Source organism: Cetorhinus maximus, chromosome 13 (genome assembly GCF_964194155.1).
Source record: "Cetorhinus maximus chromosome 13, sCetMax3.hap1.1, whole genome shotgun sequence".
In the NCBI taxonomy this organism is placed as follows: Eukaryota; Metazoa; Chordata; class Chondrichthyes; order Lamniformes; family Cetorhinidae; genus Cetorhinus; species Cetorhinus maximus.
In genome coordinates, this window is record NC_135891.1 from 16,232,283 (window position 1) to 16,259,536 (window position 27,254).

Consider the following 27,254-nt stretch of genomic DNA (forward strand, 5'->3'; position numbering starts at 1 on the left):
TGGATACCTTGTAACACTAGAATGCCGTGGATGAGACCTGATCAAAATTTCCACTTTGGAAAGCCAGTTTATTTGGTTTAGAGAACTGTTTAAGGCAATCTGTAACATGATAATCAAATACTTTAACATGTAGAAAATGCAATTGGATTAGCCAGTCATAATTAACAAACTGGAAGCACATTGAGATTTGGAGTTTAATTTTCTTTAACATCTCAAGTTGCCAAATAATGATCTTTGTGTATTCAGACTGGCTGAAAAGTGGGACCATAGTGGAAACTTCAGAATGGCTGAATCAGATATTAAACTTTTTGGTGTAGAATTCATTACCGTGGTATAATGCATTGAAATGAAGGAATACAACAACCTTGGGAAGGATGTATTTCCTTATTAAAAGTATTTTCCACTTTTAAATGAAGAAGATTTGCTTGGAGAAATCTAGTTTGGCACTTTTACTTTAAATGTTAATTTTTGCAGCTGAACTAAAAGGGACTGTGTTTTCTTTAGCATTTAGTATTTAGTTAGGAAAGCCAGTATGGATTTCTTAAAGGGAAAATTGCATTTAACTAACTTGCTGGAGGTTTTGAAGAGGTAATAGAGAGGGTTGATAAGGACAATGCTGTTGATGTGGTATACGTGGGCTTCCAAAAGTTATTTTATACAGTGCCGCATTGCAGACTTGAGTAAAGTTAAAGCTCATGGAATAAAAGGGACATTAGAAACATGGATATGAAATTGGCTGAGTGACAGAAAACAGAGTAGTGGTTAATGGATATTTTTCAAGCTGAAGGAAGGCTTGTAGTTTGGAGTTCCCCAGGGGTCAGTGTTGGGACCCTTGCTTTTCTTGATATATATTAATGACCTGGATCTTGGTGTACAGGGGAAAATTTCAAAATTTGTGGATGGGGTCAGTGTTGAGTTGCTTGCTTTTCCTGATGTTTATTAATGGTCTAGATCTTGGTGTATGGGGCACAATTTCAAAATTTGCGAATGATACGAAGCTTGGAAGCATTGTGAACTGTGAGCAGGATGGTGTAGAACTTCAAAAGGACATAGACAAGTTGGTGGAATGGGTGGATTAAGTTCAATGTGGAGAAATGTGAAATGATTCATTTTGGTAGGAAGAACATGCAGAGACAATATAAAATAAAGGGCACAATTCTAAAGAGGATGCAAGACTAGAGGGGTCTGGATGTATATGTGCATAAGTCATTGCAGGTGGAAAGACAGGTAGAGAGAGAGCAGTTAATAAAGCATGCAGTGTCCTGTGCTTTTTTAATAGGGGCATAGAGTACAAGAGCAAGAAGATTATGTTGAACTTGTTTAAGACACAAATTTAGCCTTAGCTGAGTATGCCATCCAGTTCTGGAGGCCTCACTTTAGCAAGGATATGAAGGCATAAGAGAGAGTGCAGAAAAGATTCTCGAGAATGGTTCCAGGAATGAGGAACTTCAGTTATGTAAATACTTTGGAGACGTTGGGATTGTTTTCCTTAGAAAAGAAGGCTGAGAGGAGATTTGATAGAGGCATTCAGAATCATGAGGACTCTGAGCAAAATAGATAAGGAGAAACTGTTCCTACTCATGGAAGGATTAAGAACAAGGGGGCACAGATTTAAAGTAATTGGCAAAAGAAGAAAAAGCAATATGAGAAAAATCCTTTTCACACAGCGAATGGCTAAGGTCTGGAGTGCACTGCTTGAGATTGTGGTGCAGGCAGGTTCAATTGAGGCATTATAAATGGAATTAGACTGTTATCTGAAAAGGAAGAATGTGCAGGGTTATGGGGAGAAGGCAGGAAAATGGCACTAAGTGAAATGCTCATTCAGAGAGCTGGTGCAGACAGGATGGGCCAAATGGCTGCCTCCTGCGCTGTAACAACTTTGTGATTCTGTGAACTTGCTTCAGGGTGCAGGACCATAGAGCTTTCTTGTGGGTCTCGATTTGGACCCATTTAAACTGCAGTAGCCACGGCTTGAGACTGGACTTAGAACCAGTTGGCTCAGAAAAAATTCAAAGCGATATTTTTGAAGAGTACATTTTTTCACTATAAAATGGGTGGGAGGGGGGTACCTTCAACAAAAAAAATAGTGCCCTCGTGCTAACTTTCCTGCCTTTCCTTTAGAGAATTTGATAAAGATAATCAGAGATGTGTGGATCAAACTGCTGATTATCCTGTTCAACAGTTAAAGGGAAAGTATAATATTCCTAATTATGTATATAGGTAAAGCATCACCCACTTCAACTGTGTCCAGTCAACCAAAAGGTGAGGTTGCTTCTTCAGTCCCCAGTCTCCCAAGCCAGACCCCTTCAACCAGTATTACAACGACTGCCAGTGTTGTGTCTACTGCCACAGTTCCAGCTGTTGCTGTTAGCAATAGTCCAATTAAAAAACAACGGCCTCTATTGCCAAAGGAAACTGTTCCAGCTGTTCAGCGCGCGGTGGTATGGAATCCCTCGACAAAGTTTCAGACCTCCTCACAGAAATGGCACATGCAGAAGGTACAAAGACAGCAGCAGCAAGTGCAAGCGCCGCAGCAACAGCAGTCTCAAACCACAGGAACACGATACCAGACGAGGTTGGCTGTGAAAGGTATAAATATTTTGAGTATCTAGCTCTAATTCTAACAAAGCCCAACACATTATGATGTTAGTAATTTTATTACTATTGAAATTTTTTTTAAAAAATTACTTTTGTATTAAGGGAGGCAAATCAAGCCTTAGGGTGGTCATTGGTAACACAGTACAGACTGATGTACAGCAATGCCATATTCAGAAACCGAGAGGAATCAGCATTGGGAGCTAAGCTCATTGACATTGCCTTAGATGATTTGGGGCTGTACCATCCCCAGCCTCTCATAGAAACTAAGCCCCGACAGGCTAGGAGTGTCACTAATACACAAGACAGCGCACTGAAATCTGCCAGTCTCCCTTTTCATTACACGAATGACAGCCTCCTATTATTTTTCCTTTCTCTAACATTATGAACAATGCGGAAATAAAGCCTTTACATTCACAATTACTGTGGCATCTGAAATGGCCGAAGCTGATTTTGTGCTCGAGTGTTAGCTGGTTAGGTGTTGAGATTTTAAAATTCTATAACTTGGTAGTCATGTATGAATATGCCAAACTTGAAGACAATGAAAAGTCTCATACTGACTTTAACTTTCTAATTGCAGCTGTGCAGCAGAAAGAGGCAACTCTGGCAACTTCAACGTCTTCCATTACTTTGGTTACAAGTAGTTCTTCTACACCTGCGGCAGGCAGCAGTTCAGCAACAGTGAACACAGCTTCCAGTTCAGTCTACAGTACTGATTTGCCTATAGCTACTCCATCTGCTGATGTTGCTGCTGACCTTACTAAGTATACGAACAAGGTATGTTCTGTTATTCGCCCTTTATTGAATAGGTTTGCTACATAGAATTGCTTAGAAATTACAACACGGCAGCAGTCCATGTTTGTGTACATCCTCCATGTGATTAGTAATCCTAGGTCCCATGTTCCTGTTCTCTTTCCAAATCTCTTTATTCCCCTTTCCTTCAACCACCTCTTTTAAATGTTGGACATAGTTTATTTTAATCACTAATTTGAATAGTGCATTCCATAGACTCTCAAATCTCTGGGGTGGTGGTGGGTTGGGGAACCAATAGACTTTCCCTTGCTTTTTGTTCTAAATCTTCCATTGTGTTGATGTCCCATAGTTCTTAGATTGCCAACCATTGGAAATCGCCTTTCCCATCCCTTCATCATTCTAAGCATTTCTATATAATCATCCTTGATTTTCCTTTGTCCTTACGTAGTCTGAATTTTGTCATGTCTGTCTTATGCAAGAACACGAGAATTAGGATTAGGAGTAGGCCATTTAGGCCCTCAGACATGCTCTGCCATTCGATAAGATCATGATTTATTGATCTGATTATTGCCTCAACTCCAACGACCTGTCTGTTCCCCTGCAACCCTTTACTCAAAAATCTATGTAACTTAGCCTTCAATGTGTTCAATGACCCAGCCTGTACTGCTCACTGGGGAAGAGAATTCCGAAGTGTAACGACCCTCTGAGAAAAAAAATTCTCATCATCTCTGTCTTAAATGGGAGATCCCTAATTTTTAACTTCCCCACAAGGGGAAACATCTTCTCAGTATCCACCCTGTTAAGTCCCCTCAAGATCTTTTATGATTCAATAAGATCACTTCTTGTTCTTCTAAACTCCAGTGGGTGTAGGCTTAATCTGCTCAACCTTTCCTCACATGCTAACCCCATCACCCCAGGAATCAGTCAAGTGAACCTTCTCTAAACTGCCCCTAATACAATTATATCCATTTTTAAGTAAGGGCACCGAAACTGGAGTACAAGGTACCCCACATGCGGTCTCATCAAGGCCCTGTACAGCTGTAGCAACATTTCCCTACTTTTAAACTTGATTTCCCCTTGCAATAAATGCTAACATTCCATTTGCCTCCCTAATCACTTGTACCTGCATACTAACTTCTTGTGATTCATGTACCAAAGCATCTAGGTCTTTCTGTACTGTAGAGCTTTGCAGTCTTTCTCCATTTAAATAATGTACAGTTTTGCTATTCTTCCTGTCAAAGTGGACAAGTTCACATTTTCCAACATTATATTTCATCTGCCAATTTTTTTGCCCACTTACTTAATCTATCTAAATTCTATTGTTGACTCTATGTCCTCTTGACAACATATTTTCCTACCTATCTTTGTGTCATCAACAAATTTAGCTACCATATGTTTGGTTCCTTCATCTAAGTCATTGATATAGGTTATAAATAGTTGAGGCCCCAGTATTGATCCATATGGCACTCCACTAGTTATAGCTTGCCGACGCGAAAATGACCAATTTATCCTTACTCTCTGCTTCCTGTTTGCAAACCAATCCTCTATGTTTGCTAATATGTTCCCTCTACACTATGAACTCTTATTTTATGTAGTAACCATTGGTGTGGCACCTTATTGAATGGTTTTTGGAAATCCAAGTAGGCAACATCTACAGGTTTCCTTTTATCCATGTTGCTTGTTACTTCTTCAAAGAACTCTAATAAATTAGTTAAACACAATTTTCCCCTTTCACAAAACCATATTGACTCTGCCTGATTGTATTATGATTTTACTAAGTGCCCTGCTCTAATCTACTTAATTGTAGATTCTAGCATTTTTCCTATGACAGCTGTTAAACAAACTGACCTATAGTTTCCTGCTTTCTGTCTTCCTCCTTTCTTGAATAATGGTGTTACGTTTATGACTTTCCAATCTGGTGGGACCTTCCCCAAATCTAGGGAATTTTGGAAGATCACAACTGGTACATCTACTATCTCTGTAGCCTCTTCTTTTAAGATCTTAGGATGCAGATCATCAGGTCCAGAGGACTTGTCAGCTTTTAGTTCAAATAGTTTTCCCAGCACCTTTTCCCGCGTGATTGTGATTGTTTTAAGTTCCTCCCTCCTACCCCTTGATTTTCAAGTATTTTTGGGATGTTTCTTGTGTCTTCTACAGTGAAGACAGATACAAAATAGCTGTTCAATGTTTCTATCCTTCCTTTATTTTCAATTATTATTTCCCTAGACTCACTCTCTTTAGAGGATCAACACTTGCTTTAGTTACTCTTTTCCTTTTCAAATACTTGTAGAAATTGTTGCTTTTTTTATATTTCTACCTAGCTTTCTCTCATACTCTAATTTCTCCCTCATTCTTTTTGTCATTCCTTGCTGATTTCTAAAACCTGTTCAATCTTCTGACCTACTACTAATCTTTGCAGTATTGTACACTTTTCCTTCAGCTAGCCAAAGTTAGCCTTAGTTACCCACAGATGGTGGTAGTCATAGTCTTTCTAAATGGAATATATCTTTGACAGTAATGAAATATTTCTTTAAATATCAGCCACTGCTCCTTTATGTTCCTACCTATTAACCTATTTTCCCAATTTACTTTAGCCAACTTTGTCTTCATAATCTTGTAATTGTTTTTATTTACGTTTAAGACACTAGTCTTAGACCCACTCTTCTCACCTTCAAAGTCAATGTGAAATTTTATCATGTTATGATCACTGTTGCCTGGAAGCTCCTTTACTATGAGTCATTAACTAATTCTATTTCATTCCTCATCACTAGGCCTAAAATAGCCTGCACCCTGGTAGTGAGCAGAGCCACTGCTCCTAAGAAATTGTCCTGAAAACACACTATGAACTCATCTTCCAGGCTATCTTTGCCAATCTGTTTTGTCCAATCTGTATGAACATTGAAATCACTTATGATTATTACAGTATCATTCTTACAAGCCCTCACTATTTCTTCCTGATAACTCTGTCCCACAGTGTAACTACTATTAAGGGGCCTGTAAACTACTCCCATAAGTGACTTCTCACCTTTGTTATTTCTCATCTCAACCCAAACTGGTCCTACATCTTGATCTTCTGAACTAAAGTCATCTCTCACTACTGCACTGATGTCACCCTTAATTAACCAAGCTACCCCACCATCTTTTCCTAGTTTCCTGCCCTTCCAAAATGTCAAATACCCTTGAATATTTAGGTCGCACTTTTGGTCAACTTGCAACTATGTCTCTGAAATAGCTATTGGGTCATACACATTTATTTCTATTGCTGCTATTAATTTATTCATTTTGTTACAAATGCTATGCACATTCAGCATTTGTGCAAACTCTGGCCTTATCTGCTGGTGCACTCTTAAGCTTATACGCTCTGTCCCTTCCTGCCACACTCTGGTTATCATTACCCATGTCGCTATCCTGCTGTATGGCCTTGTCCTTTCCCTTTAATTTACCACATCGCCCCTCACCCCCAAAGTCTAATTTAAAGCCCCCTCTACTGCTCTAGTTATACTACTTCCCAGAACATTGGTCCCAGCACGGTTCAGGTGAAAACTGTCCCATTGGTGCAGCTCCCACTTACCCCAGTACTGGTGCCAGTGCCCCATGAATCAAAACCTATTTCTCCCCCACTAATCCTTGAGCTTTCAGATCTCTATTCTTATATAGCCCACACCAATTCATATTTGTATTCCTCATGGCAGGCATCAACCCTGTGAATCTGCAATATATTCTTTCTGTTGCAACATCATGCTTCCTATAGCGTGGAGCCCAAAATTGCATTCAGTAATCCAACTAGGCCTTGCTAAGGGTTTATAGATCCTCCATTACAACTTGACTTTGACATTTTTGCATCTTTTTTCCATAAAACCCAGTACTCTATTAGTATTTTTATGGTCTTTCCCACCTGAGGTGCTGCTTTTAATGTCTGGTGAACTTCAACCCCCAAATCCATCTGCTCCTCCACACGTCATTTAGCTTTCCATCCATTCGATGTACAATTATCGCTTTTATTACCAAAATGTACCAACTTGCGTTTACTGTCATTGAATTACATTTGCTATGGTTTTGCCTAATCCACCACCCTTGCTGTTTCTTGTGGTCTTCAGGATTATTACCATGCCTCCTGTTTTAGTATTATCTGCATGATTGGACATTGCTCCCTCAAGCCCTCTCCACAAATCATTGATTCACACAATGAACTGCATTAACAAACATCCACTTTACAGTTGTAATGTATATGGTATCTTGAATTGTAAATGCTTAAACCTGCAGTCTTTTACATATTAGGCTCATTCCAGATACATTTTCTCATGCTCAAGGCAAAAGTTCATTTCTACAGTCATGCTCTTGCTCCATATGAACTGAAAGATGATTTTATACCTGAAATAATCAGATTTAACAGGCCACAGGGCAAACAATGAACTTTTTTTAACCATTGGGATGCACCAAGAAATTGGTACAACATTGCACTATATGCTGTAAGCATACACTGTAACATATATTTCAGGCTAAAGACAAACAAGCGATATTGAGGTGCAAAGTTGAAAGATAGCACCGATTGTAGCTGGGTTATAATTCATGTAACAATATATCTTTCAAAACAGCACAATCAAGGCTGCTTTACCACTTGTTTGAAATACTTGAACAAGTTGTCCCCTTGATGCTCCCTCTTTACCCAAGAAAGACGATGCAGAATATTTTATTAAACAAAGTGTTCCTATTAAGACTTGTATCTTCTGGTGTCCTTTTGATGTTGAGCTGATACAAAAGAAGCTCCAAAGGTATCCTACAGATTTAAACAAACTATCAAAGTGGCTTTGGAGACAGCCAAGTCTCTTAAGAGGACCAGTAATTTGCACATAGTCGGGAGAAAGTGGGTCTGCAAGGTTGGTAATTAGGATCCCTGTTGAGGGAAGATGCCACAGCTAATGTTCCTTCAGTGGCATGGTGCAACATCAAATATGTGAAGATCACAGGCCACCATTGGATGGACGTGCATTTTCCTCACTGATGGATTGATTGAGAGCTCAGTAATTGGATTCAGTCTTGCATATTTCTTGAAGTTTAAGATATGAAAGAAGGAACCCAAAGTTACATTAATTAAGACCATGAGCCATTGATTTTAGATCCCAGACCCAATTAATGTGTGTATTCTAGCCAAGTGGCCAGAATACTGGTACAACCACCACCTCCCCACCCCACTCGCCAATCAAAAAATGTCTAGGATTCTTTACGTTAAACCAGCGAGCCCTCTACTCTGTCACTTCTTTGGTGGGAGGGGTGCTCCCACCAAAAAGAAATGTGTGTAAAGGAAGTTTTTTTAAAAATTCGTTCCTGGGATGTGAGCATTGCTGGCAAGACCAGCATTTGTTGTCAAACCCAAATTGTCCTTGAGAAGGTGGTAGTGAGCCGCATTCTTGAACCACTGCGGTCTGCCTGGTGTTGGTACACCCACAGTGCTGTGAGAAAAAGAGTTCCAGGTTTTGATCTAGCAACAGTGAAAGAATGACTATGTATTTCCAAGTCTGGGTGGTATGTGGCATGTAAGGGAACTTGCAGGCGATGGTGTTCCTATGGGCCTGCTGCCTTTGTCCTTTTAGGTGGTAGAGGTCGTGGGTTTGGAAGGTGCAGTTGAAGGAGGCTTGGCAAGCTGTTGCACTGCATCTTGTAGATGGTACACACTACTGCCACTATGCATCGGTGGCAGAGGGAGTGAATGTTTAAGGCGGTGTTTAGGATGCTGAACCAATAGGCTGCTTTGTCTTGGAAGGTGTCAAGCTTCCTGAGTGTTGGTGCTGTGCTTATCCAGGCAAGTGGAGAGTATTCCATCACACGCCTGACTTTTGCCTTGTAGGCGCTGGACAGGCTTTGGGGAGTCCGGAGTTGAGTTACTCGTCACAGAATTCCCAACCTCTGACCTGCTCTTGTAGCCACAGTATTTATATTTAAGACTATGTAAAGTACATTAGGGTGCATCTGTTTTGTAATTGTAACTTCCACATTTTTTCTTTGGCATTGTTGTGATGAAAGATTTCTTTCCATCAATGCAAGAGTTATAACTTAAACTGAGCCTAAATTAAGGTATTCATGTGATGACTGCTTCTTCTATATGTTGATTGTAAGATTCTGAAACAAAATGAAAACATTTCCAGCTCACTACCAGTCATCAGTATAATAGTATTGATAACCTAGCAATAAGTTGATTTCAGTTGAGAAGCCAGAGGGATGCTGTTGTAAGAAATAATTATTTATTATGGATACAGTAGCCACTGCACCTAATAGAGTTGAGGCATATTGTTGTATCAAGTGTGGTAATTTCACTGTGGTGATATGTTTTGAAGTCATTCATACCATAGGCATCTGCAATTTTTTTATTCATTCACAGGATGTGGGCATCGCTGGCTAGGCCAGCATTTATTGCCCATCCCTAATTGCCCTTGAGAACGTGGTAGTGAACTGCCTTCTTGAACTGCTGCAGCTCCTGTGGTGCATGTACATCCACAGTGCTGTTAGGGAGGAAGATCCAGGATTTTGACCCAGCGACAGTGAAGGAACGGCAATATATTCCCAAGTCAGGATAGTGAGTGGCTTGGAGGGGAACTTGGAGGTGGTGGTGTTCCCATCTATCTGCTGCCCTTGTCATTCTAGATGGTAGTGGTCATGGGTTTGGAAGGTGCTGTCCAAGGAGCCTTGGTGAGTTTCTGCAGTGCAACTTGTAGACACACTGCTGCCACTGTGTGTTGGTGGTGGAGGGAGTGAATGTTTGTGGACGGGATGCCAATCAAGTCGGCTGCTTTGTCCTGGATGGTGTCAAGTTTCTTGAGTGTTGTTGGAGCTGCATTCATCCAGGCAAGTGGGGAGTATTCCATCACACTCCTGATCTGTGCCTTGAAGATGGTGGACAGGCTCTGGGGAGTCAGGAGGTGTGTTACTCGCCACAGGATTTCTAGTCCCTGACCTGCCCTTGCTGCCACAGTATTTATATGGCTGGTCCAGTTCAGTTTCTGGTAAATGGTACTTTTGGAAATTTCCGCTTTTCCTGAATGCAGTGCTGCATATTTCTGAGAGTTAAACACTGTGGGCGGGGTTTTTGGGTGGGACCGGAAATTCCTGGCCAAAGTCAATGGACTTTTGGCTGGCCTGCCAAATTTCCATCCCACCCGCAACGAGTCCCGCAGCTGGTGGGACTGGAAGACCTTAGCCTGAGTCAATTATTTACTTCGGCAGAGTTGACCTAAAAAAGTGAAATGGTAATTCCCTTATTTTTTCTCTCCTCCCTCTTTTCCACCCCCCTCAACTCCGCCCACCCCACCCCACTAACTCACACGCACATGAACAAATTGGCCACGTGTTCTTGTTAAATATGTGCCAAGTATGAGTTTTTATATGAAAAAGAAGATTCCCTTCTCAAGAGTCCAGCTCAGCTACAGGGGTTTTCTTTGCTGGTCTCTGTTTCTGGCAGCTTTGCACAAGAATGATTGCTGTAAGGTGTAAATGTTAAGTGATGCTCAGCTGTCAAGAGGGCAGAGAAGACATTAGTTGTAAAATCCAAATTACTGTTGAAGATAATGAACAATACATTATTTTGTGATCAGACAGCATTTCATGTAGACAAGTGCCAGAAAATACAATAATAGAAAATGGTATAAATCAAAGAACCTAGTTTTCATGATTAACCCATACAACTGTTACTTTTTAGATGATGGAAGCGATAAAGGGAACGATGACTGAAATCTACAATGATCTTTCCAGAAATAGTTCTGGGAGCACAATAGCAGAGGTTAGTCATTTATGTCCAAATTGAAGACTCGCTGTTAAATAACGTTGCAAATCATCAACCAACCGATGTGAATTGACTGTTTATTTTGTCACCTGGCAGATACGACGAATGAAAATTGAAATTGATAAACTGCAGTGGTTGCACCAGCAGGAGCTAGCTGAGATGAAACATAATCTTGGTAAATGTCACAAGCCAGTTTTGTGCTGCCTTCTCCTTTTTCTCTTTCTACTTGCTGAAAAAATATTATTTTGTTTTGCCTTTTCTGTGTCATACTTCATTACCCTGGCAAGGGATATGTAGAAACGTATTTATTAGCTACACCATCTGAAATTAGGAACCCAAAGTGAACTGGTTGCTCTTGTTGCTCGTAAGAAACCTCGAGGCCTCAGTTTAGTGTCTTTCCCTAATGGCATGTGCTAGATTGGGCCTTTTTGACATTTGGATTTCTTTTTTGAGAATAAGATTCCCCTCCTAAAAGATATCTGTGTAGATCTTCAACTTGTTGCGTGGACGTAAATCTGGTGTCACAGATCAGCTGCTTAGTTTTCATTTCCCAGTTGAAAACCTATCACGTTTTTCTTCCTTTCTCTTTGCTTGGGTTTCTTGCATTACCCAACACCCTTGAGGAGAGAGACCCAGGCAGATAACCTGCTCTGTCAGCCTCATTCTGAACCTGGCCACCAGAAGGGGTGAGGGAGGAGTAAGAATTGGCTTTCCTTCTCTATTGGGAAGTATCTAGCCTCTGCTAAGCACCTCCTTTAGATAAAAGGCATTGAGATTAGTAACTTGTTTTGTAGAGAATCAATGTAAATTTCCTTTGTTACTTTGCAGTGTAGAGATTTTAATATGCTGCATCCTCTTTCCTCGCCTCCTGTATTGTGATACAGGCAGGTGCTTTCCATTTGTTTTAAGAATCATTGTAACCATGTGGACTGGGAATAATGGATGCAGTCTTGTAAAGCTACATTAGTTTTGATTGTTTATGTTTTAAGCTCAGTGGATCAAATTTGTACAAAGGATTTCAGGTGTACTTCTGGGGTAAGATTGATATTACATGAGCAGGAGAGTAGGTCATTTGGCCCTTCAGGCCTGCTCTGCCATTCAATAAGATCATGGTGGATCTGATTATAACCACCCGCCTACCCCTGATAACCTTTCACTCCCTTGTTAATCAAGAATCTATCTAGCACTTCCTTAAAAATATTCAGAGACTCTGCTTCCGCTTCCTTTTGAGGAAGAGAGTTCCAAAGATTCACGACCCTCTGAGAGAAAAAAAAATTCCTCATCTCTGTCTTAAATGAGTGGACCCTTATTTTTAAACTGTGAACCCTAGTTCTAGATTCTCCCACAAGAGGAAACGTCCTCTCCACATCCACCCTGTCAAGACCCCTCAGGATCTTAAAGGTTTTGACTAAGTCATCTCTTACTCTTCTAAACTCCAGTGGATACAAGCCAAACCTGCCCAACCTTTCCTCAAGACAACCTGCCCATTCCTGTTTTGGGTCTAGTAAACCTTCTCTGAACTGCTTCTAATGCATTTACATCTTTCCTTAAATAAGGAGACCAATAATATTATGGTATAGATGGGTTCCCAGGCTCATGACACAAAAACTCTAAGTTCAGGTCATAAGAAGCCTCAATCTAAATGTAGTTCAAGTTAGTTGGGAGTAAACCTTTAGCCATGTCACTCCATGCCATTATATCAGTGTAGTTGCTGCAACTGTTATTGTTACAAGTTAGCTTGTGCAGCTTCTTTACACTTCTGCTAAAACATTATGTACATCCCAGATATAAACAGAAGTATTTATACACTTTATATTCTTTTTTAGTCAGAGATAGCCCAGGAGCATATTTTGTACAGAAGCTCCTCTAGTCATGAACTGTCATGGGATAGGGTCCTGTGACTGGTACCGTTAATACAGGATGAAAGGAGAGTTTCATTTTCTCTTTGAAGGGGAGATTCTGCACAAAATCTTTACTCTGGGCTGCTTCTGACAAGCAACTTGAAAGCCCAAACATAGAAAGATGGAGAATTGAATACCATTAAATGCTTTAGAATCCCCCTTTGTCTCAAAATCTTAAAATGTTGTATTTCTTTAAAAAAAAACACTGTTCTCTTTTAATCCATTGATGGTAAATAAGCTGAGATGATTTTCTCAAAAACAGTTTCTGATTGTGTGTCTTAGAACTAACAATGGCAGAGATGCGCCAGAGTCTTGAGCAGGAAAAGGATCGTATGGTCACGGAGATGAAAAAGCAGATGGAGGCAGAGAAGCAGCAGGCTGTTGATGAAACCAAGAAGAAGCAGTGGTGTGCAAATTGCAGGAAGGAGGCCATCTTCTACTGTTGCTGGAACACCAGTTACTGTGACTACCCTTGCCAACAGGCACACTGGCCAGAGCACATGAAGTCTTGCACTCAGTCAGGTACGTAATGTCATAACTTAGAGACAGGCTTGAGCTTTCCAGCCTTGACATTGTCTTCAGCCTGAATGACCTCATTTTAATACTGAACGTAGATGGATTGTATACTTTTTTTTGAGAAACATATTCAAGTAAAGGATTTTCCTAAAACAAAAATCAGCATGCCTTAATCTTTTTGAAGAGAGACAAGAATTGTGTATCATTTTTATCACAATGTTACATGAGCACTGATTTTAAGAAGGGAAGTGGAGAATCCTTCATCTGCCATCATTATTGCAACAGTTTCAATAATATTGTGGATTGTCTTTAAAGTGCAAGCAGCCATAGGCATGGAAGATTGTGTTGCCTGTAAACCAAAAGTACTAAGAACAGCGGACATTAATCTTTCATTGAATATATTTTATCCATTAAGAAACAAGTACCTTGCTCACTTCGCTCTTTACTGTTAATGCCCACTATAAACTTCAGCCTGTAAGTTGGCACCTCTCCAGGGTCGCCTTTAAATTGCAGAGTCAGTACACCAGCTTTAACAGATTTATCTTTTGATTGTAGCCACTGCTACTCAGCAGGAAACTGAATCAGAAGTGAACTCCGATACATTAAATAAGAATGCACAGCAGGTCCCCGCGGTCCAGCAGTCACCATCAGAGACCAAAACCAGCCAAAACGACAAGGACCCCAGCACAGATAAAAGCAAGGAAAATGTCACAGTAAGTAGTGCCTGGTTACTTGAGTCTGCAGAACTTTACTTCAGACACTTCAGGCCTATTGAAATCATGGTATTCGTTGAATATTGTCTTTATTTTCAAAGCTATTTGCAGCTCAGTTAAGTGGAACAACCACAGTTTTTATTTGGCAAAACTTATCTTTTTTAGGGACCAGTGTGTGACTAAACCAAATTCACTGGTAATCAAATGTTGCAAAGCTAGTTTGGTTCAACTTCCTGCTAGAGGGTAGTTGAAGAAATGACATCTATGGACCATTTTGAAATGCTTTCCTGATGGTTTTCTTTCCGGCATCACATGCTTCTGATCATTTTGTTTCACGTTGCAGTCTTAAACCATTGCTACTTTATTTGCTTGTCACAATCTTTTTCTGTTATATGGATTCAAATGGAAACCAATGTTGCAATGTCAACTGTTTCCAAATTGACACAGTAATCTATATGTAGTTGTATTTAAGATAATTAGTTCCTTATTTGCATGTTGGACAAAATAGTAAGATTTATAATCCTTAATTTCAAGGACCCACTTGTAGAAATTTGACACAAACCTTCATTCAACTCCAGTTTAGGCAGGACAAAGGCCAAACTACTTAATCAGCACACGGGTCTTTTCAAGAATTACTTTAGAAATTTGACTTAATTCTGACATTGTATGTCTAGTGGAGGCTAGATTTCTCTTGGATTCTAGATCTGTGTTTTTTTCCTTTGCTGTGTCAGTTTTTGTTTCTTCCCCTCTTCTCCTGAAGTCATTGTTTGTTTCCTTGCTGCAGTCTGTCTACTCAGATACCAGGCTCACTGCAATGCCTTGATTAAGCGGTCATTATTCATATGTAGTGCATCTGCAGTGAAGGTCAGAAAACGATTAACCATATTATCAGGGATTTTTTGGCTGAGTCTCATCCTGCCTTTACACTCCCTCGTTGACACTTGTACCTCCAGTCAAACTTGCTGCCCGAACCAGCTGAGCCACATTCAAATTTTCAAATAACCAGTATAAAGCAATTCTTGGGATAGTGATGTAAATATGCAAGTTTCGGGTTTCAATCATCTCATCAAAGCAGGAAGGAAAGTTAGTAGGCAAATGAACTGGGCTGTATTCTTGTGCTTTTTAGCAGGCCACCTGCCCTTCCTGTCTATATATATATATATATATATATATATATATACACATTTCTTTTTTTGGTTGACTTCATAATAATTGCAATTAGGTATGGAATTTTGTCCTGAGGAACAGAGCACTTTTTGTCCTCACCAGTGTCAGTGTCAAGTAAAACTGGGACTAGATGCAGGGTTAAAATTCCTCTACCTACAATGTTTGTTTACCCCAAACTTTCAAATAAGAGTCCTGCACGACACTAGTTGAACCGACCTTAAATCAGTGGCCTGCATTTGCAATGATAACAGTGAGATGATCAGCGCTTACCATTATTATGGCAATCAAATTCTGGCATCCAGATATGTGCAGTAAAATGGTGAAATCTGTAATTGCTGCCCTAGTTGCCCTGTTTCTGCACAAGCTTTGCCAGACTCGGCATTAAAACACAAGGGGCAGGAAGTTGTGCTGCTTACCCAAAAGATTAACACTAAACTTGCTGGAAAAAGTTAGAGTGTGCATCTAAGTGTAATGAATGAACCTCTCTGGCACTGAAAAGGTACTTGTACAAGTGTAGTTGTAATTATAGTTGGAAGTTACAAAAAAAAAAATTTTTTAAACATTTCTTTCTAAATCTTCCTAACTTCACCTTTCTACCTCTCTTTCCTCCTTTAAGACACTTCTTAAAACCAACCTCTTTGGCCAAAGCTTTTGGTCATCTGCCCTAATTTCACCTCATATTGCTTGGTGTCAGACTTTGCTTTTTAATGCTGCTGTGAAGCACCCTGGGATGTCTTAATATGTTAAAAGCACTGTATAAATACAAGATGTTGTTCTGTCCCTTTTTATCATTCTATCTTCACCCCACCTTTATTTCGCTTTCTGTACATGAATTTACATTGAATTAAATATCGAACCAAACTTGCTCTTCATGGTTTAGACTCCGTTTGCCTCAGTAAAAAGTGAGATACCGTTGTTTGTCCTGCACACAGATGTCATGTAGAGGGTCCCACACAGGAAAGGCTCTCTAATTACTGAATGCTGCTACACAAAAACTCAGTAAAAATCTGTAGGTGGCTGTCAGCATCGTGAATGGTGAGCACAGTTCAGGTTGCCACTGGCAGCAAAACCGGGACCAGTTTGTATAATAGGACTCTTACAGCAGAAAGAGAAAAATAAAAATAATTTCATTCTGACAGTCTGAGCTGGAATACACCTAGGTTCCAGAAGTCAAGGGCAATGTTTTAACCTACTGCATCATCAATTCCTCTTCCTCTTTCCCAACCCTCCATATGTAAAGAAAGAAGCATAAAATGTGTGGAACAGTAAGTTCTGTATATTTTCTTTCTTGTCCTATCTAATTTCTGGTGCCACACTGGTGTCGCCAAGAGGTAACAGCTAATTCTGATATTTGAATCGGAACGAAGTTTGACTGAGGATGACCATTGCCATTTCAGGCCATAAAACTGCTGCTTTTAAATGCTTCCACCACTGACATCTGATGTGTTGCCCAGATCCACTACTATTGTGGCTTGTTACAATAAACTTAGCTTAAAAAAACATACAGGAGGAATTTTCAGTATAATGCTGGAGCTTAAAACTGGTGCTGTAAGTCAGCCATCTGCTATAGAAAGTACCTGGTTTTACTTTACCTGTATCTTAACAGGAAAGAAAATTGGCTGGTCTGTTAATGCTGCCCACACCGCAATACCAATTTTATAATCCAGTGATGAGTTGGAAATGACCCCATTGCCATTTCCTGCAACTAACCCTGAGCTACGCCACAGGACACTTGACTGTATATCAAGTTTCAAACAAAATAGTAAGTTCGCAGCCCAATTCTGCTATAGATTCTGAAGAGCAAACCAAAAACATCAAGGCTGCCTCAGAGTGACATGACAGGCATGGAAACCTGCAAACGTTGAGGAAAATCACTCACTCTTCTAAGTAAAAGTGGAATATTAACAACTTTTGTTGAGATCAAATAGCGATATCTGATTTAAGAGCTTAATTATGTAGCTATCCTACAGCTGAGGAGAAAAATTAACAGGAGTAGAATCAAGCTAAAATGGTGGATAATCAAAATGGAAAAGCTGAATTAACATTAAAATAAACTCCCTGGAGTTTTTACAGAATTTTGAAATTTCCAGCCGTCCAAAAAGCAAGTTTCTAGCTGAAGTTGATTTAAAAACATTTTCTCCTACATGAAAACTGTTCTCCTAAATAAAAACAAAATATTAAAACCAAAAGTAGTAGCTCAAGTTTACACAGATGCGGATTCATAAAATGATGCATTTAAGGTTCTCTCTGTAGCACTGCAACTGCAAGATAGGAGCAGGTGTGACCAGCAAGCAGCCTATTTAAACTGGTCGAGGTCCAGCCACCTACATTCCAGCAACTCAACCCACAATCGTAAATGCAACCATTTACCAACTAAACGGACATTGGCAAATGGAGAGTAAAACATAATATCACCTATTTAAACTTGAGAATAATTCTGCCCATGCCCCATTGGCTGAAGGTGTTGTTTCAAGCAGTCTCCATTAGACTGGGCAGTGATATTGCAACAGCCTGTTTTCCTTTGGTTGAGCACAACATCCTTGTATCTTGGAATAATTCAGTAAAAATTCGCTACCCATCCAGTCACCGTTCCATCTGTTGTGAAAGTTCAGGTGATGCAGATCCTCTGTCTTCTGTTGAGCTCACTTAAACATACTTAGGATGCGTGGTTTGCCAGAACACTATCATACCAACTTAAACTACTTGGAGGATGTTGCATGTGATATGAGTACAGTAATTCAATTGTGTGCCCTCCTAACATGAAAATCTAACTTTTCCACCAAATTAGTTAGAAATAACATAGTTTTTAAAGCCTAGGTGGGAACCATTTAAGCATCGCTCACCACAAGTTAATAATTGTAATCGTTCTACAAATGTGTCTTTGGGATGGTAACGTGGGGTTGGCGATATTGTCCCTTTTCAGAACAAAGGAAAACTTCTACTTCTGAAAGCTCTGATTCGAGTGAAAAGTATTTCACCTTTCCTCTTCTAATATACTCTCATCCTAATTCTGCTTTTGTTTAATCCGAGCAACCCTTCATTAGGAGAGTATAGGCAAAGGCAGAGCTGATCTTTTGTGAAATTGTCATGGTGTTATGAGGGACATCATCATCCGGCTGTTCTTGCACCTATTCTCCTGCACATTTTTGCAGTTTTCTTATCACCACCTCTGTAATAAAACATTGCAATTAGAAGCCAAGCTTTGCTTGGGAAGAGTGACTTAGATGCTGCTACTTTTCCCGTTTAATGTTTCATTGCTCAAGAGTGCACTTAAATTCAACTCTGAGGCATTGCACCTATTGTTGATGATTAGTGGTGTTCGGGTGTCACTGTAGAACTCTCTTTCTGCGCAGAGAATGTCCAGAGGATTCAGTTTACCAACACAAAGCTGAAATTCGTCTTCAGGTAAGCCAAATAGTTCTAAAACAAGTGATTCTTGGCACATATACTAATTCACAGAAATATGCCCCCACTTTCTTTTCTATTATACTTCTATGTAGGGATGTGATAGGGAAATATCATCTTAGACATCCCTCTAAAGTGAATGCAGCATTAGAAGTAACAAAGTGAGCTGGGTTAATTTTAAATTTTAAGAAACGGTACATTTTATTGAGTTTTCATATACATGGTGTAAGAGTTTGAACAAGTGAAATTCTGCAGATGCTGGAAATCCGAACAGAAAAAGTGCTGCTAATGTTCAGCAGGCCTGTGGAAAGTGAAACAATTATTCTTTTGGGTTGATGAGTGGAAGAATTTGTCATTTATTTTCTTTCACTTTGTTTCCTACGCTAAACATATTGTTTTAAACTTACGCACCTTCTCATTTCTTTTTGGAGTGTGAGGGTGATTTATTTAAGTGCACAGCACCTTACAATTTTTTTGTGTGGTCGCACACATGGTAACATAAATGGGCGAACTTTTGCACGCTTGCACAGGGACTTTCTGGTTGCTGCATAGCTACAAAGCTTAGAGGGAACGCTGGTTCTAAGTAAGGCTGCTGCATCGTGAATGAGTCTCAATTTTCTGTGCAAGCCTGTTCCCTGACACTGACTCACTCCCATTCTCTCTTCCTTCCTCCCCCTTTTTTGCGATGCTTTATTGTCAAGACCTATATCCAATGCTGTGACCCCGTTGCCCCCTCTGCATCCGCAGCACTTGCCCTTTTGGCTACTAACTTTTGCCAACACCTTCTTGGTCTGTTTGCTTCTCATCAGTATTTGAGAAATGGAAGTGATGGTGTAACTAGCTTGAGAAGAAAAGATATTTTTCTCTGCTTGTGCAGTTTTATCCATGTCTTATAGGATGAGGAGAGATATTCAAGCTACTTCTGTTTGAGGAAGATCATAAGCATAGTAGAGAATAGGGTTTGAATGAGAAATTAAGAAGGTGAAGCTCAGAGCTGCACAGTAGCTTCAGATTCACTTTGATTTTTGTAATTTTCTCTTTTTTTTTATATTGAAATCCTGAATTCCCTGATTTCTAGAGTGTGTCCAGTTGATATGGAGGAGAGTGTCTCTCCTTACCTTCAGTGGCTTTTGTTTGTAGTGATGGTGGATGTTTGCATGTTGCTTTAGAGGGTGGGTGTGTGCAAAAGGAATAATTTTCATATGCCTCGAGTCTCTAGCCGATTTTGGGGCTGTTGGGATGGGGGTGTGGTAAAGTTGCTTTCAGTTGATCAATTTTTGATTTTGCTACCTGTTAGGTGCCAGTGAGATACGGGCCTAGACATTAGGTTCATGCAGTACTCATTTTCTGGCCATTTTGTTCCTTTCCCAAAGGAAGCAAGCGCATGTTTCAGTCTGGAAGAGCACTGCCAGCCAAATTGGGAAAGGGCAAAATAAGAGCCCTTTCCCTACACCTGAAGCAGCGTTGGATCCTTTGATGTACAAATAAGGGGAATAATGCCGGCTTGAAGCCCCCCTCCTCTAGATTGGTTTGCCTCGAGGCAGCCAACGCCATCACTGGCTGTTCTCTGGGGAAACCAGGCCGAGACATCGCCTGCAACAAGATAGTTAAATAACTTACCTGAATGTGACACTGGGCGGAATAGGAGTGCCCCTCCCTATCCCACATTAGAAGAGAAAAAAAATCACAGCCACTCACCCCACCTACCCCCACCCCCACCACCACTGGGCCGCGCACCTGCGTTGCAGTCAACTTTTGAACTTGAAACATTCAAAAATTTAAAACTTGCCAAGGTAATCTGATCCCCAAGCTTTTTGAGTTTCTAATATCACAGAGAAAGTGAAATTGCATTAGAAATTTCCTGGTGTGTCGGTGGCTAGCAAGCAAAGTTGCGTGGGTGGGATTATACTTTAAAGCAGAATTTTGCTTTCGCTAATTTAAGAGCAATGCCAACAAGAAAATTAATGCTGGGGCTATTGGCATCACACTAAGAAGTGCTCCACTTATTGTACCACTTTTATGTAGAATAGCTGAAGATTGAAATTTACTGCCACAGATAGACAGGGCATTGTCCTTCTTCCTGCAGTCACATTAGGATGTGGCAGAAAAGCTATTTATATTTACTATGCCATCCTTCCACTGTCTGCAGTCATATTAGGAGGAGGTCAGCTACTCTGTGGACAATTGGAAATTGAAGGCTGAGATTTTAAAAATGCCGGTTGTGAGCACATACTAATTGAATGATCTGTGTCTTTTAGCCTTTAATCCATGCCCATCATTAGTTTGGAGTGTCTAGTTTTGATAAGGGATGTGGCTGCATAGCTCTGACTACTGAATTTTGCTTATCCTTGAACCTTGTCAAAATAATATTGACACTTGCCTCTTAATACTAAGACGATTAAGTTTCTTTTAACCTGTTGTGGGGAAGCTGAGTGAGGAAGGAGAAGCACGCACTACATACTGTGAAATCTGGCATGTTTCTACATCTTTTAAATTTAGGGGATTGACTTGCCCACCAGGTTTTATTGTATGTGAAACTGGCAGATTAAATGTGATTTGTTTATTTTGGTAGTTACCATATCCGCTAATGTATTTCAATGTTTTATCTGATTGTGGTGCTCCTCTTTGCTTTCTGATTGATTGGGCAGTGACCAGTGACCCAGTTACAGAGTGAGGTCTAGTATTGCAGCACAGTATGTGGGAGATTTGGGGTAATAGCAGGTACATTGCAGGCACCTACTTTGAGCAGTAATTGCAGGAGGTCAATGAGTTGGAACAAACATATTCCAGATGTGTCCACACAAATGGTCCTAATTGCATTTTTTAGAATTTTTCCAAGTTGTGGAAGAATTTTGCCAAGTTGTGGAATGCACTAACTATTTAAGTCCAGGATTAACTCATATAAACTTAAATTCTGTTTTTGCTTCCACCCACAGACTATGCCAGTCGTGGTGAATCCAGCAGTCACGGTGCAGCCGGAAGCCCAGACCACAATGCCTGTCCAAACCCGGAGAGCCTGAAAGCCCCAGTTCTTGTGGAAGGACATTTGAAGAAGGCAGCATAATGGAGCAAGACTTTGCATGGGGAATTTGTGAATACTGCCCTAGGTCTCCTATCCTGAGTGGATAAATTCATTGCTTATTTGCTTTGTACATAATATACAAAGTTTTTGTGACACTACATTCTCATCTAGCATTACAAAAAAAAAATCAACAAAAAAAAATTTCAAGCTGAAGTCTTCGGAATATGATCACATCCTGCAAACCTTTTAAAGAAGTTGTCAATTCTAAAGCTTCGCCCACCTTGTATTTCCCTTTAATGTGGTTTAATGGAAGATTCTAGACCCTAGTTCCTGAAAATGTAGTGAATTGGGGAACGTACACAGCATGCAACAAAAAAAGCCTTTAGTAGTTGGACCACAGCATATAATATTTATATGTAGGAGTCTGTGAAACCCAGTGACGTAAAAAGCATGAAATGGGAGGTAAGTCTTGGCATTTCTAATGAAGGAGTACAAAGTGGGGAGGTACATCTCGCTGCTCATTTTTTCCCTCTCCTCCACACGTTAGCAATTGTTTGCTCTTGGTATGTCTGATATTTGAACACAAGGAGTTTGTGTGTATATGAGATGATCCTTTCTGTGTTCAAAATGATTCCAGTGCTTTTCTGATGTGTATATTTTTGTTTTTTTTTATTTTCATCCTGGTTTATAAAATAAGCGGTTTGTACAGTTTTCAAACAGTCCTGATGGGTAAATGTTATTAAAATAAAAAGTAGAAAAAAAATTGACACTATAGTAAATTTACCATTGTTTTTTGAGGACATGATTTGCTAGCCTAAACTTGTGAAACAGAATTGCTTTTAGCATATGGAGGTATTTTTTCACATTTCTTTGTACAAAGTTTATATTAAAAATAGAAAAAAAAAACAATGGTTTGTATCTCTTTTCTATTGCTGCCTCGTTGGTATTTTGTGAATGTATAAATACCTGATGCCACGGTAGAAAAGTGCATTTGTGCTACGGATTGGAATATTGGATTTGCGTTCCTGTTCTTTTTTTACTGTGTGGGCTTCTTGCTGTGCTATGCAGAGTGAAAACCGTGGGCCGGATTTTTAAATGCGCCAGAGCTGAGATTGGAGCTGGGCCGACGTTCAGTTATGTGTTGTCCTCCATGTCCTCGTTTCCTGCACCCATCCTGACCTGAACTCAACCGGTGGTCCTCTTCCTGACCCAGAATTGAAAATCCTGGCTCATGTGTTTCACCACTGGAGTTGAGAGGCAGATTTTAAATTTAAAATTCAACTCACTGTGGAGTTCGGTATTATTTGACACTTGGCTCGTGTTACCATCAAGTGGACGTAAGTCTGTAATCACTTTATGAAAAAAAATTAAAGGCTCATCGCAAAAATGGCAGCTAAATATGTAATGTGGCTTTTTAAACAGATGGTGGCGCTGTTGCTTTAAAAAGTACTACTTGTCGAAATCAGTTAATTTTTCAAGTCTTGTAAATATAATGGTATAACAAATGCTAAATACTTATTTTGCAAGGCATTTGGATGAGTTTATACAGATAAAATAATGTATTGCTTTGCTCTCAACCTGGCAAATGTTTTGGGGATGTGGGGGTGGGTGTGGTTAGTGGAATTGAGTGAAATTGGGCTATTTTATTATCAATTCTATATTTCATGAGACTGCATCTTCCATGAATAGGAACGGTTGACTTGTTTACAGATGAGCTAGGATGAAGATTCTCGTGTCATGCAAAACCAGGATGCAAAACGTGTGGAATATTATAATCCAGTAATTCAAATGGAGGAAAGGAAATCACCAATTGTTTTGTGTCGAACACACAGGGAAAATGGACAGATTGAAAAAATGGATTGGAAGGAAAGTTTAATTTGAATATCCCTACCATCTTTTTTTAAAGAGAAAAAGTGCTGCCTATCTCTAAGGTTCAAAAAGTATTAAATGTACCATGTCAGCTCCGGTATGTTTTTAATGGGCTGCACAACCAGGGTAGTACCTCTTTTTTTTTCATTCGTTCATGGGATGTAGGCATCACTGGCTAGGCCAGCAGTTATTGTCCATTTGGAGTCACATGTCGGCCAGACCAGGTAAGGACAGCAGATTTCCTTCCCTAAAGGAAGTTCCCTAAAGGAAGGAAATTCGCTGAAGGACATTAGTGAATCAGATGGGTTTTTACAACAGTTGACAATGTTTCATGGTCATCATCAGACTTTTAATTCCAGATTTTTATTGAATTCAAATCCCACCATCTGCTGGAGCGCGATTTGAACCCAGGTCCCCAGAGCATTACCCAGGGTCTCTGGATTACTAGTCCAGTGACAATACCACTATGCCACCACCTCCCTGAGGTGCTGATGGATATTTGGACGGGTGGTTAACAGTGAGGTTGAGTGTCTTGGGCTACAGGAAGATATAGACGGGATGGTCAAATGAGCAGATAAGTGGCAGATGGAATTTAACCCTGAAAAGTGTGAGGTGATACACTTTGGAAGGAGTAATTTGACAAGGAAGTATTCAATGAATGGCATGACACTCGAATGTTCTGAGGAACAAAGGGACCTTGGTGTCATAGATCTCTGAAGGCGGAGGGGCATGTTAGTGGGGTGGTGAAAAAGGCATATGGGACACTTGCCTTTATCAATCGAGGCATAGATTACAAAAGTAGGGAGGTCATGTTGGAGTTGTATAGAACCTTGGTGAGGCCACAGCTGGAGTACTGTGTGCTGTTCTGGTTGCCACATTATAGGAAGGATGTGATTGCACTGGAGGGGGCGCAGAGGAGATTCACCAGGATGTTGCCTGGGATGAAACATTTAAGTTATGAAGAGAGGTTGAATAGACTTGAGTTGTTTTCGTTGGAGCAGAGAAGACTGAGGGGCGACCTGATCGAGGTGTACAAGATTATGAGGGGCATGGACAGGGTGGAGAGGGAGCAGCTGTTCCCCTTAGTTGAAGGGTCAGTCACTGGGAGACATAAGTTCAAGGTGAGGGGCAGGAGGTTTAGGAGGGTATGTGAGGAAAAACATTTTTACCCAGAGGGTTGTGACGGTCTGGAATGCACTGCTTGGGAGGGTGGTGGAGGCAGGTTGCCTCACATCTTTTAAAAAGTACCTGGATGAGCACTTGGCACGTCATAACATTCAAGGCTATGGGCCAAGTGCTGGTAAATGGGATTAGGTAGATAGGTAGGTCAGGTGTTTATCACGTGTTGGTGCAGACTCGATAGGCCGAAGGGCCTCTTCTGCACTCTGTGATTCTGAGACACCAAAAATCTGTCTATCCCAGGCTTAAATGTAATCAATGATGGAACATCCACAAGCTTCTGGGGCAGAAAATTCCAAAGATTCATAACCCTTTGAAGTAATTTCCCCTCACCTCAGTCCTAAATGATCAAGGCTGAGATGGACAGATTTTTAATCAGCAAAGGAATCAAAGGTTATGGGAGAAAAGGCAGGAAAGTGGAGTTGAGGATTATCAGATCAGCCATGATCTCACTTACTGGCGGAGCAGACTCGCTGGGCCGAATGGCCTACTTCTGCTTCAACGTCTTATAGTCTTAGGGTCCCTTATCTTGAGACTGCGCCCCCACATTTGGTAGAGTCCCCAACCAGCGGAAATAACCTCTTGGCATCGACCCTACCAACCCCCATCAGAATCTTGTGTGTGTCTATAAGACAGCCTCTCATTCTTTGAAATTCCAGAGAACATAGGCCCAATTTACTCAACCTCTCATCGTAGGACAAGTCTCTCAGCCCAAGGAGCAATCTGGTGAACCTTTGCTGTCCTACCTCCAACGCAAGTATATCCTTTCTTCACAGAGACCAAGTAGGGTTGCTATCCCTCCCGGAATGCATGGGAGTCTCCTGGAATCGACATCAATCTCCCGTTGGAGAGTGAAAGCAATCCGGGAGATTTTAAAGCATTTTAAGCAAATAAATTAATATGAGTAATAATTAATACACAGAAGCTCATCATTCATTGTAAAACAGTGATCTGATGGGGTGCTTGGCAGCGTGATGACATAAAATGTAAACTGGTACTGACACAGGTCGCACAGGCGCACCCCATTCCTGAATGTCGTTGCCTGGTTTTTCCCCACTGTTATATAGATACATGGATGTTGATAGATACATGGATGGGAGAGGTCTGGAGGGTTATGGACTAGGTGCAGGTCAATGGGACAAGCGAAATAATATTTTGGCACAGACTAGAAGGGCCGAATGGCCTGTTTTCTGTGCTGTAGTGTTCTATGGTTCTATGTTATTATCAAGTGGGAAGGGGCGAACTGGTTGTGCTCTATTCAACCTTCTCGGTTGGTCACAACAATAGGTTTAAGTTTATTTTTAATGAGCATGTGTCTTTTCCAAATCGATGTATTTAACTGCTAAAGCTGTGAGCCAAAAACGAGCCAATCAAACAAGGTTTTCTTGAGTCAAACAAAGAGCAAATTTATTAACCAATAAACCCAAGGAAATCAATAAAAGCCTTCAGCAGCCATTAGGGCGTGTGCGCGCGCGCACACACACACACACACACGTAACAGAAATAAGGGGAGTTGGACTCCAATAAAATAAAGTGAAAGAATATACTGTTAAGTGTTCTTTGATTGTCCTTCAAGCATAGATTTTAAACATTGTGGCTGATTTAGGTTAGCTGGTTTCTTGGATATGGTCAGATGTAGAAGATTTTGCAATTATTTCAAAATCTCGGTTCGCTGGTAGGTTTCTGGTAGAGTTGGCTTTGTGAACTGGACAACGCTCTTATTCCAAAAGAGAGAGGGAGAGGGAGAGAGAGGGAGAGAGCGCCCTCAGCTTTCCCTGCTGAAGATTTTCTGGACACTGCCTGCATCACTTGCAATCTCTCTGTAGTGGTTGGCAACTTTCCTTGAAGTACTTTGCCCATTGTGTATTTCTAAGAGTTTTGGTTGGGTCTGTCTGTGATAGCCATTGTTTCAATGTCCAGTATTTTACATTTTTAATGTTTTTTCATTAAGAGCTACGAGCTTTGATGGGTGTCTGGATTATAGGAAATGTCTCCTCACCCTCCCCTGAGGGTGATTTGTTGGTTCTCACCTTCCTCTTGGAATATGGCCTTGCATTTTTAAGCAGTTTGCTCTGTCTCTGTTCAAACTGCAAAATGTACGGTCAGTGTTGGTAAGAGTAACCACTGCACAGTTGTTGTGGAGACAAAGTCCCTTCTTCACATTGAGGATATTCTCCATCATGTGTGGCACTACCACTGTGCTAAATGGGATAGATTTCGAACTGATCTAGCAACTCAAGATTAGGCATCCATGAGGCATTGTGGGCCATCAGCAGCAGCAGAATTGCACTCGAACACAATCTGTAACCTCATGGACCGGCATATCCCCAACTCTACCATTACCACCAAGCCAGGGGATC

The 27,254-nt window shown here is 40.5% G+C and overlaps 1 protein-coding gene across 15 annotated transcripts in view; it reads left to right on the forward strand.

Annotated features, from left to right (window-relative positions):
• zmynd8 (zinc finger, MYND-type containing 8) overlaps positions 1–22,755 on the forward strand; it is a 120,283-nt gene extending 97,528 nt beyond the window's left edge. For 14 of the 15 annotated variants that reach the window (XM_078555004.1, XM_078554999.1, XM_078555008.1 and 11 more), the window contains 7 exons: positions 2,221–2,589; positions 3,176–3,372; positions 11,039–11,119; positions 11,219–11,297; positions 13,306–13,545; positions 14,095–14,252; positions 21,761–22,755. In XM_078555004.1, the coding sequence (XP_078411130.1) occupies positions 2,221–2,589; positions 3,176–3,372; positions 11,039–11,119; positions 11,219–11,297; positions 13,306–13,545; positions 14,095–14,252; positions 21,761–21,844 (1,208 nt within the window). In that variant the 3' untranslated portion in view covers positions 21,845–22,755. Of the gene's footprint in view, positions 1–2,220; positions 2,590–3,175; positions 3,373–11,038; positions 11,120–11,218; positions 11,298–13,305; positions 13,546–14,094; positions 14,253–18,772; positions 18,825–21,760 lie in introns of all 15 variants that reach the window. The other variant, XM_078555001.1, reaches the window with a different exon arrangement.
• Positions 22,756–27,254: the final 4,499 nt, after the last annotated feature.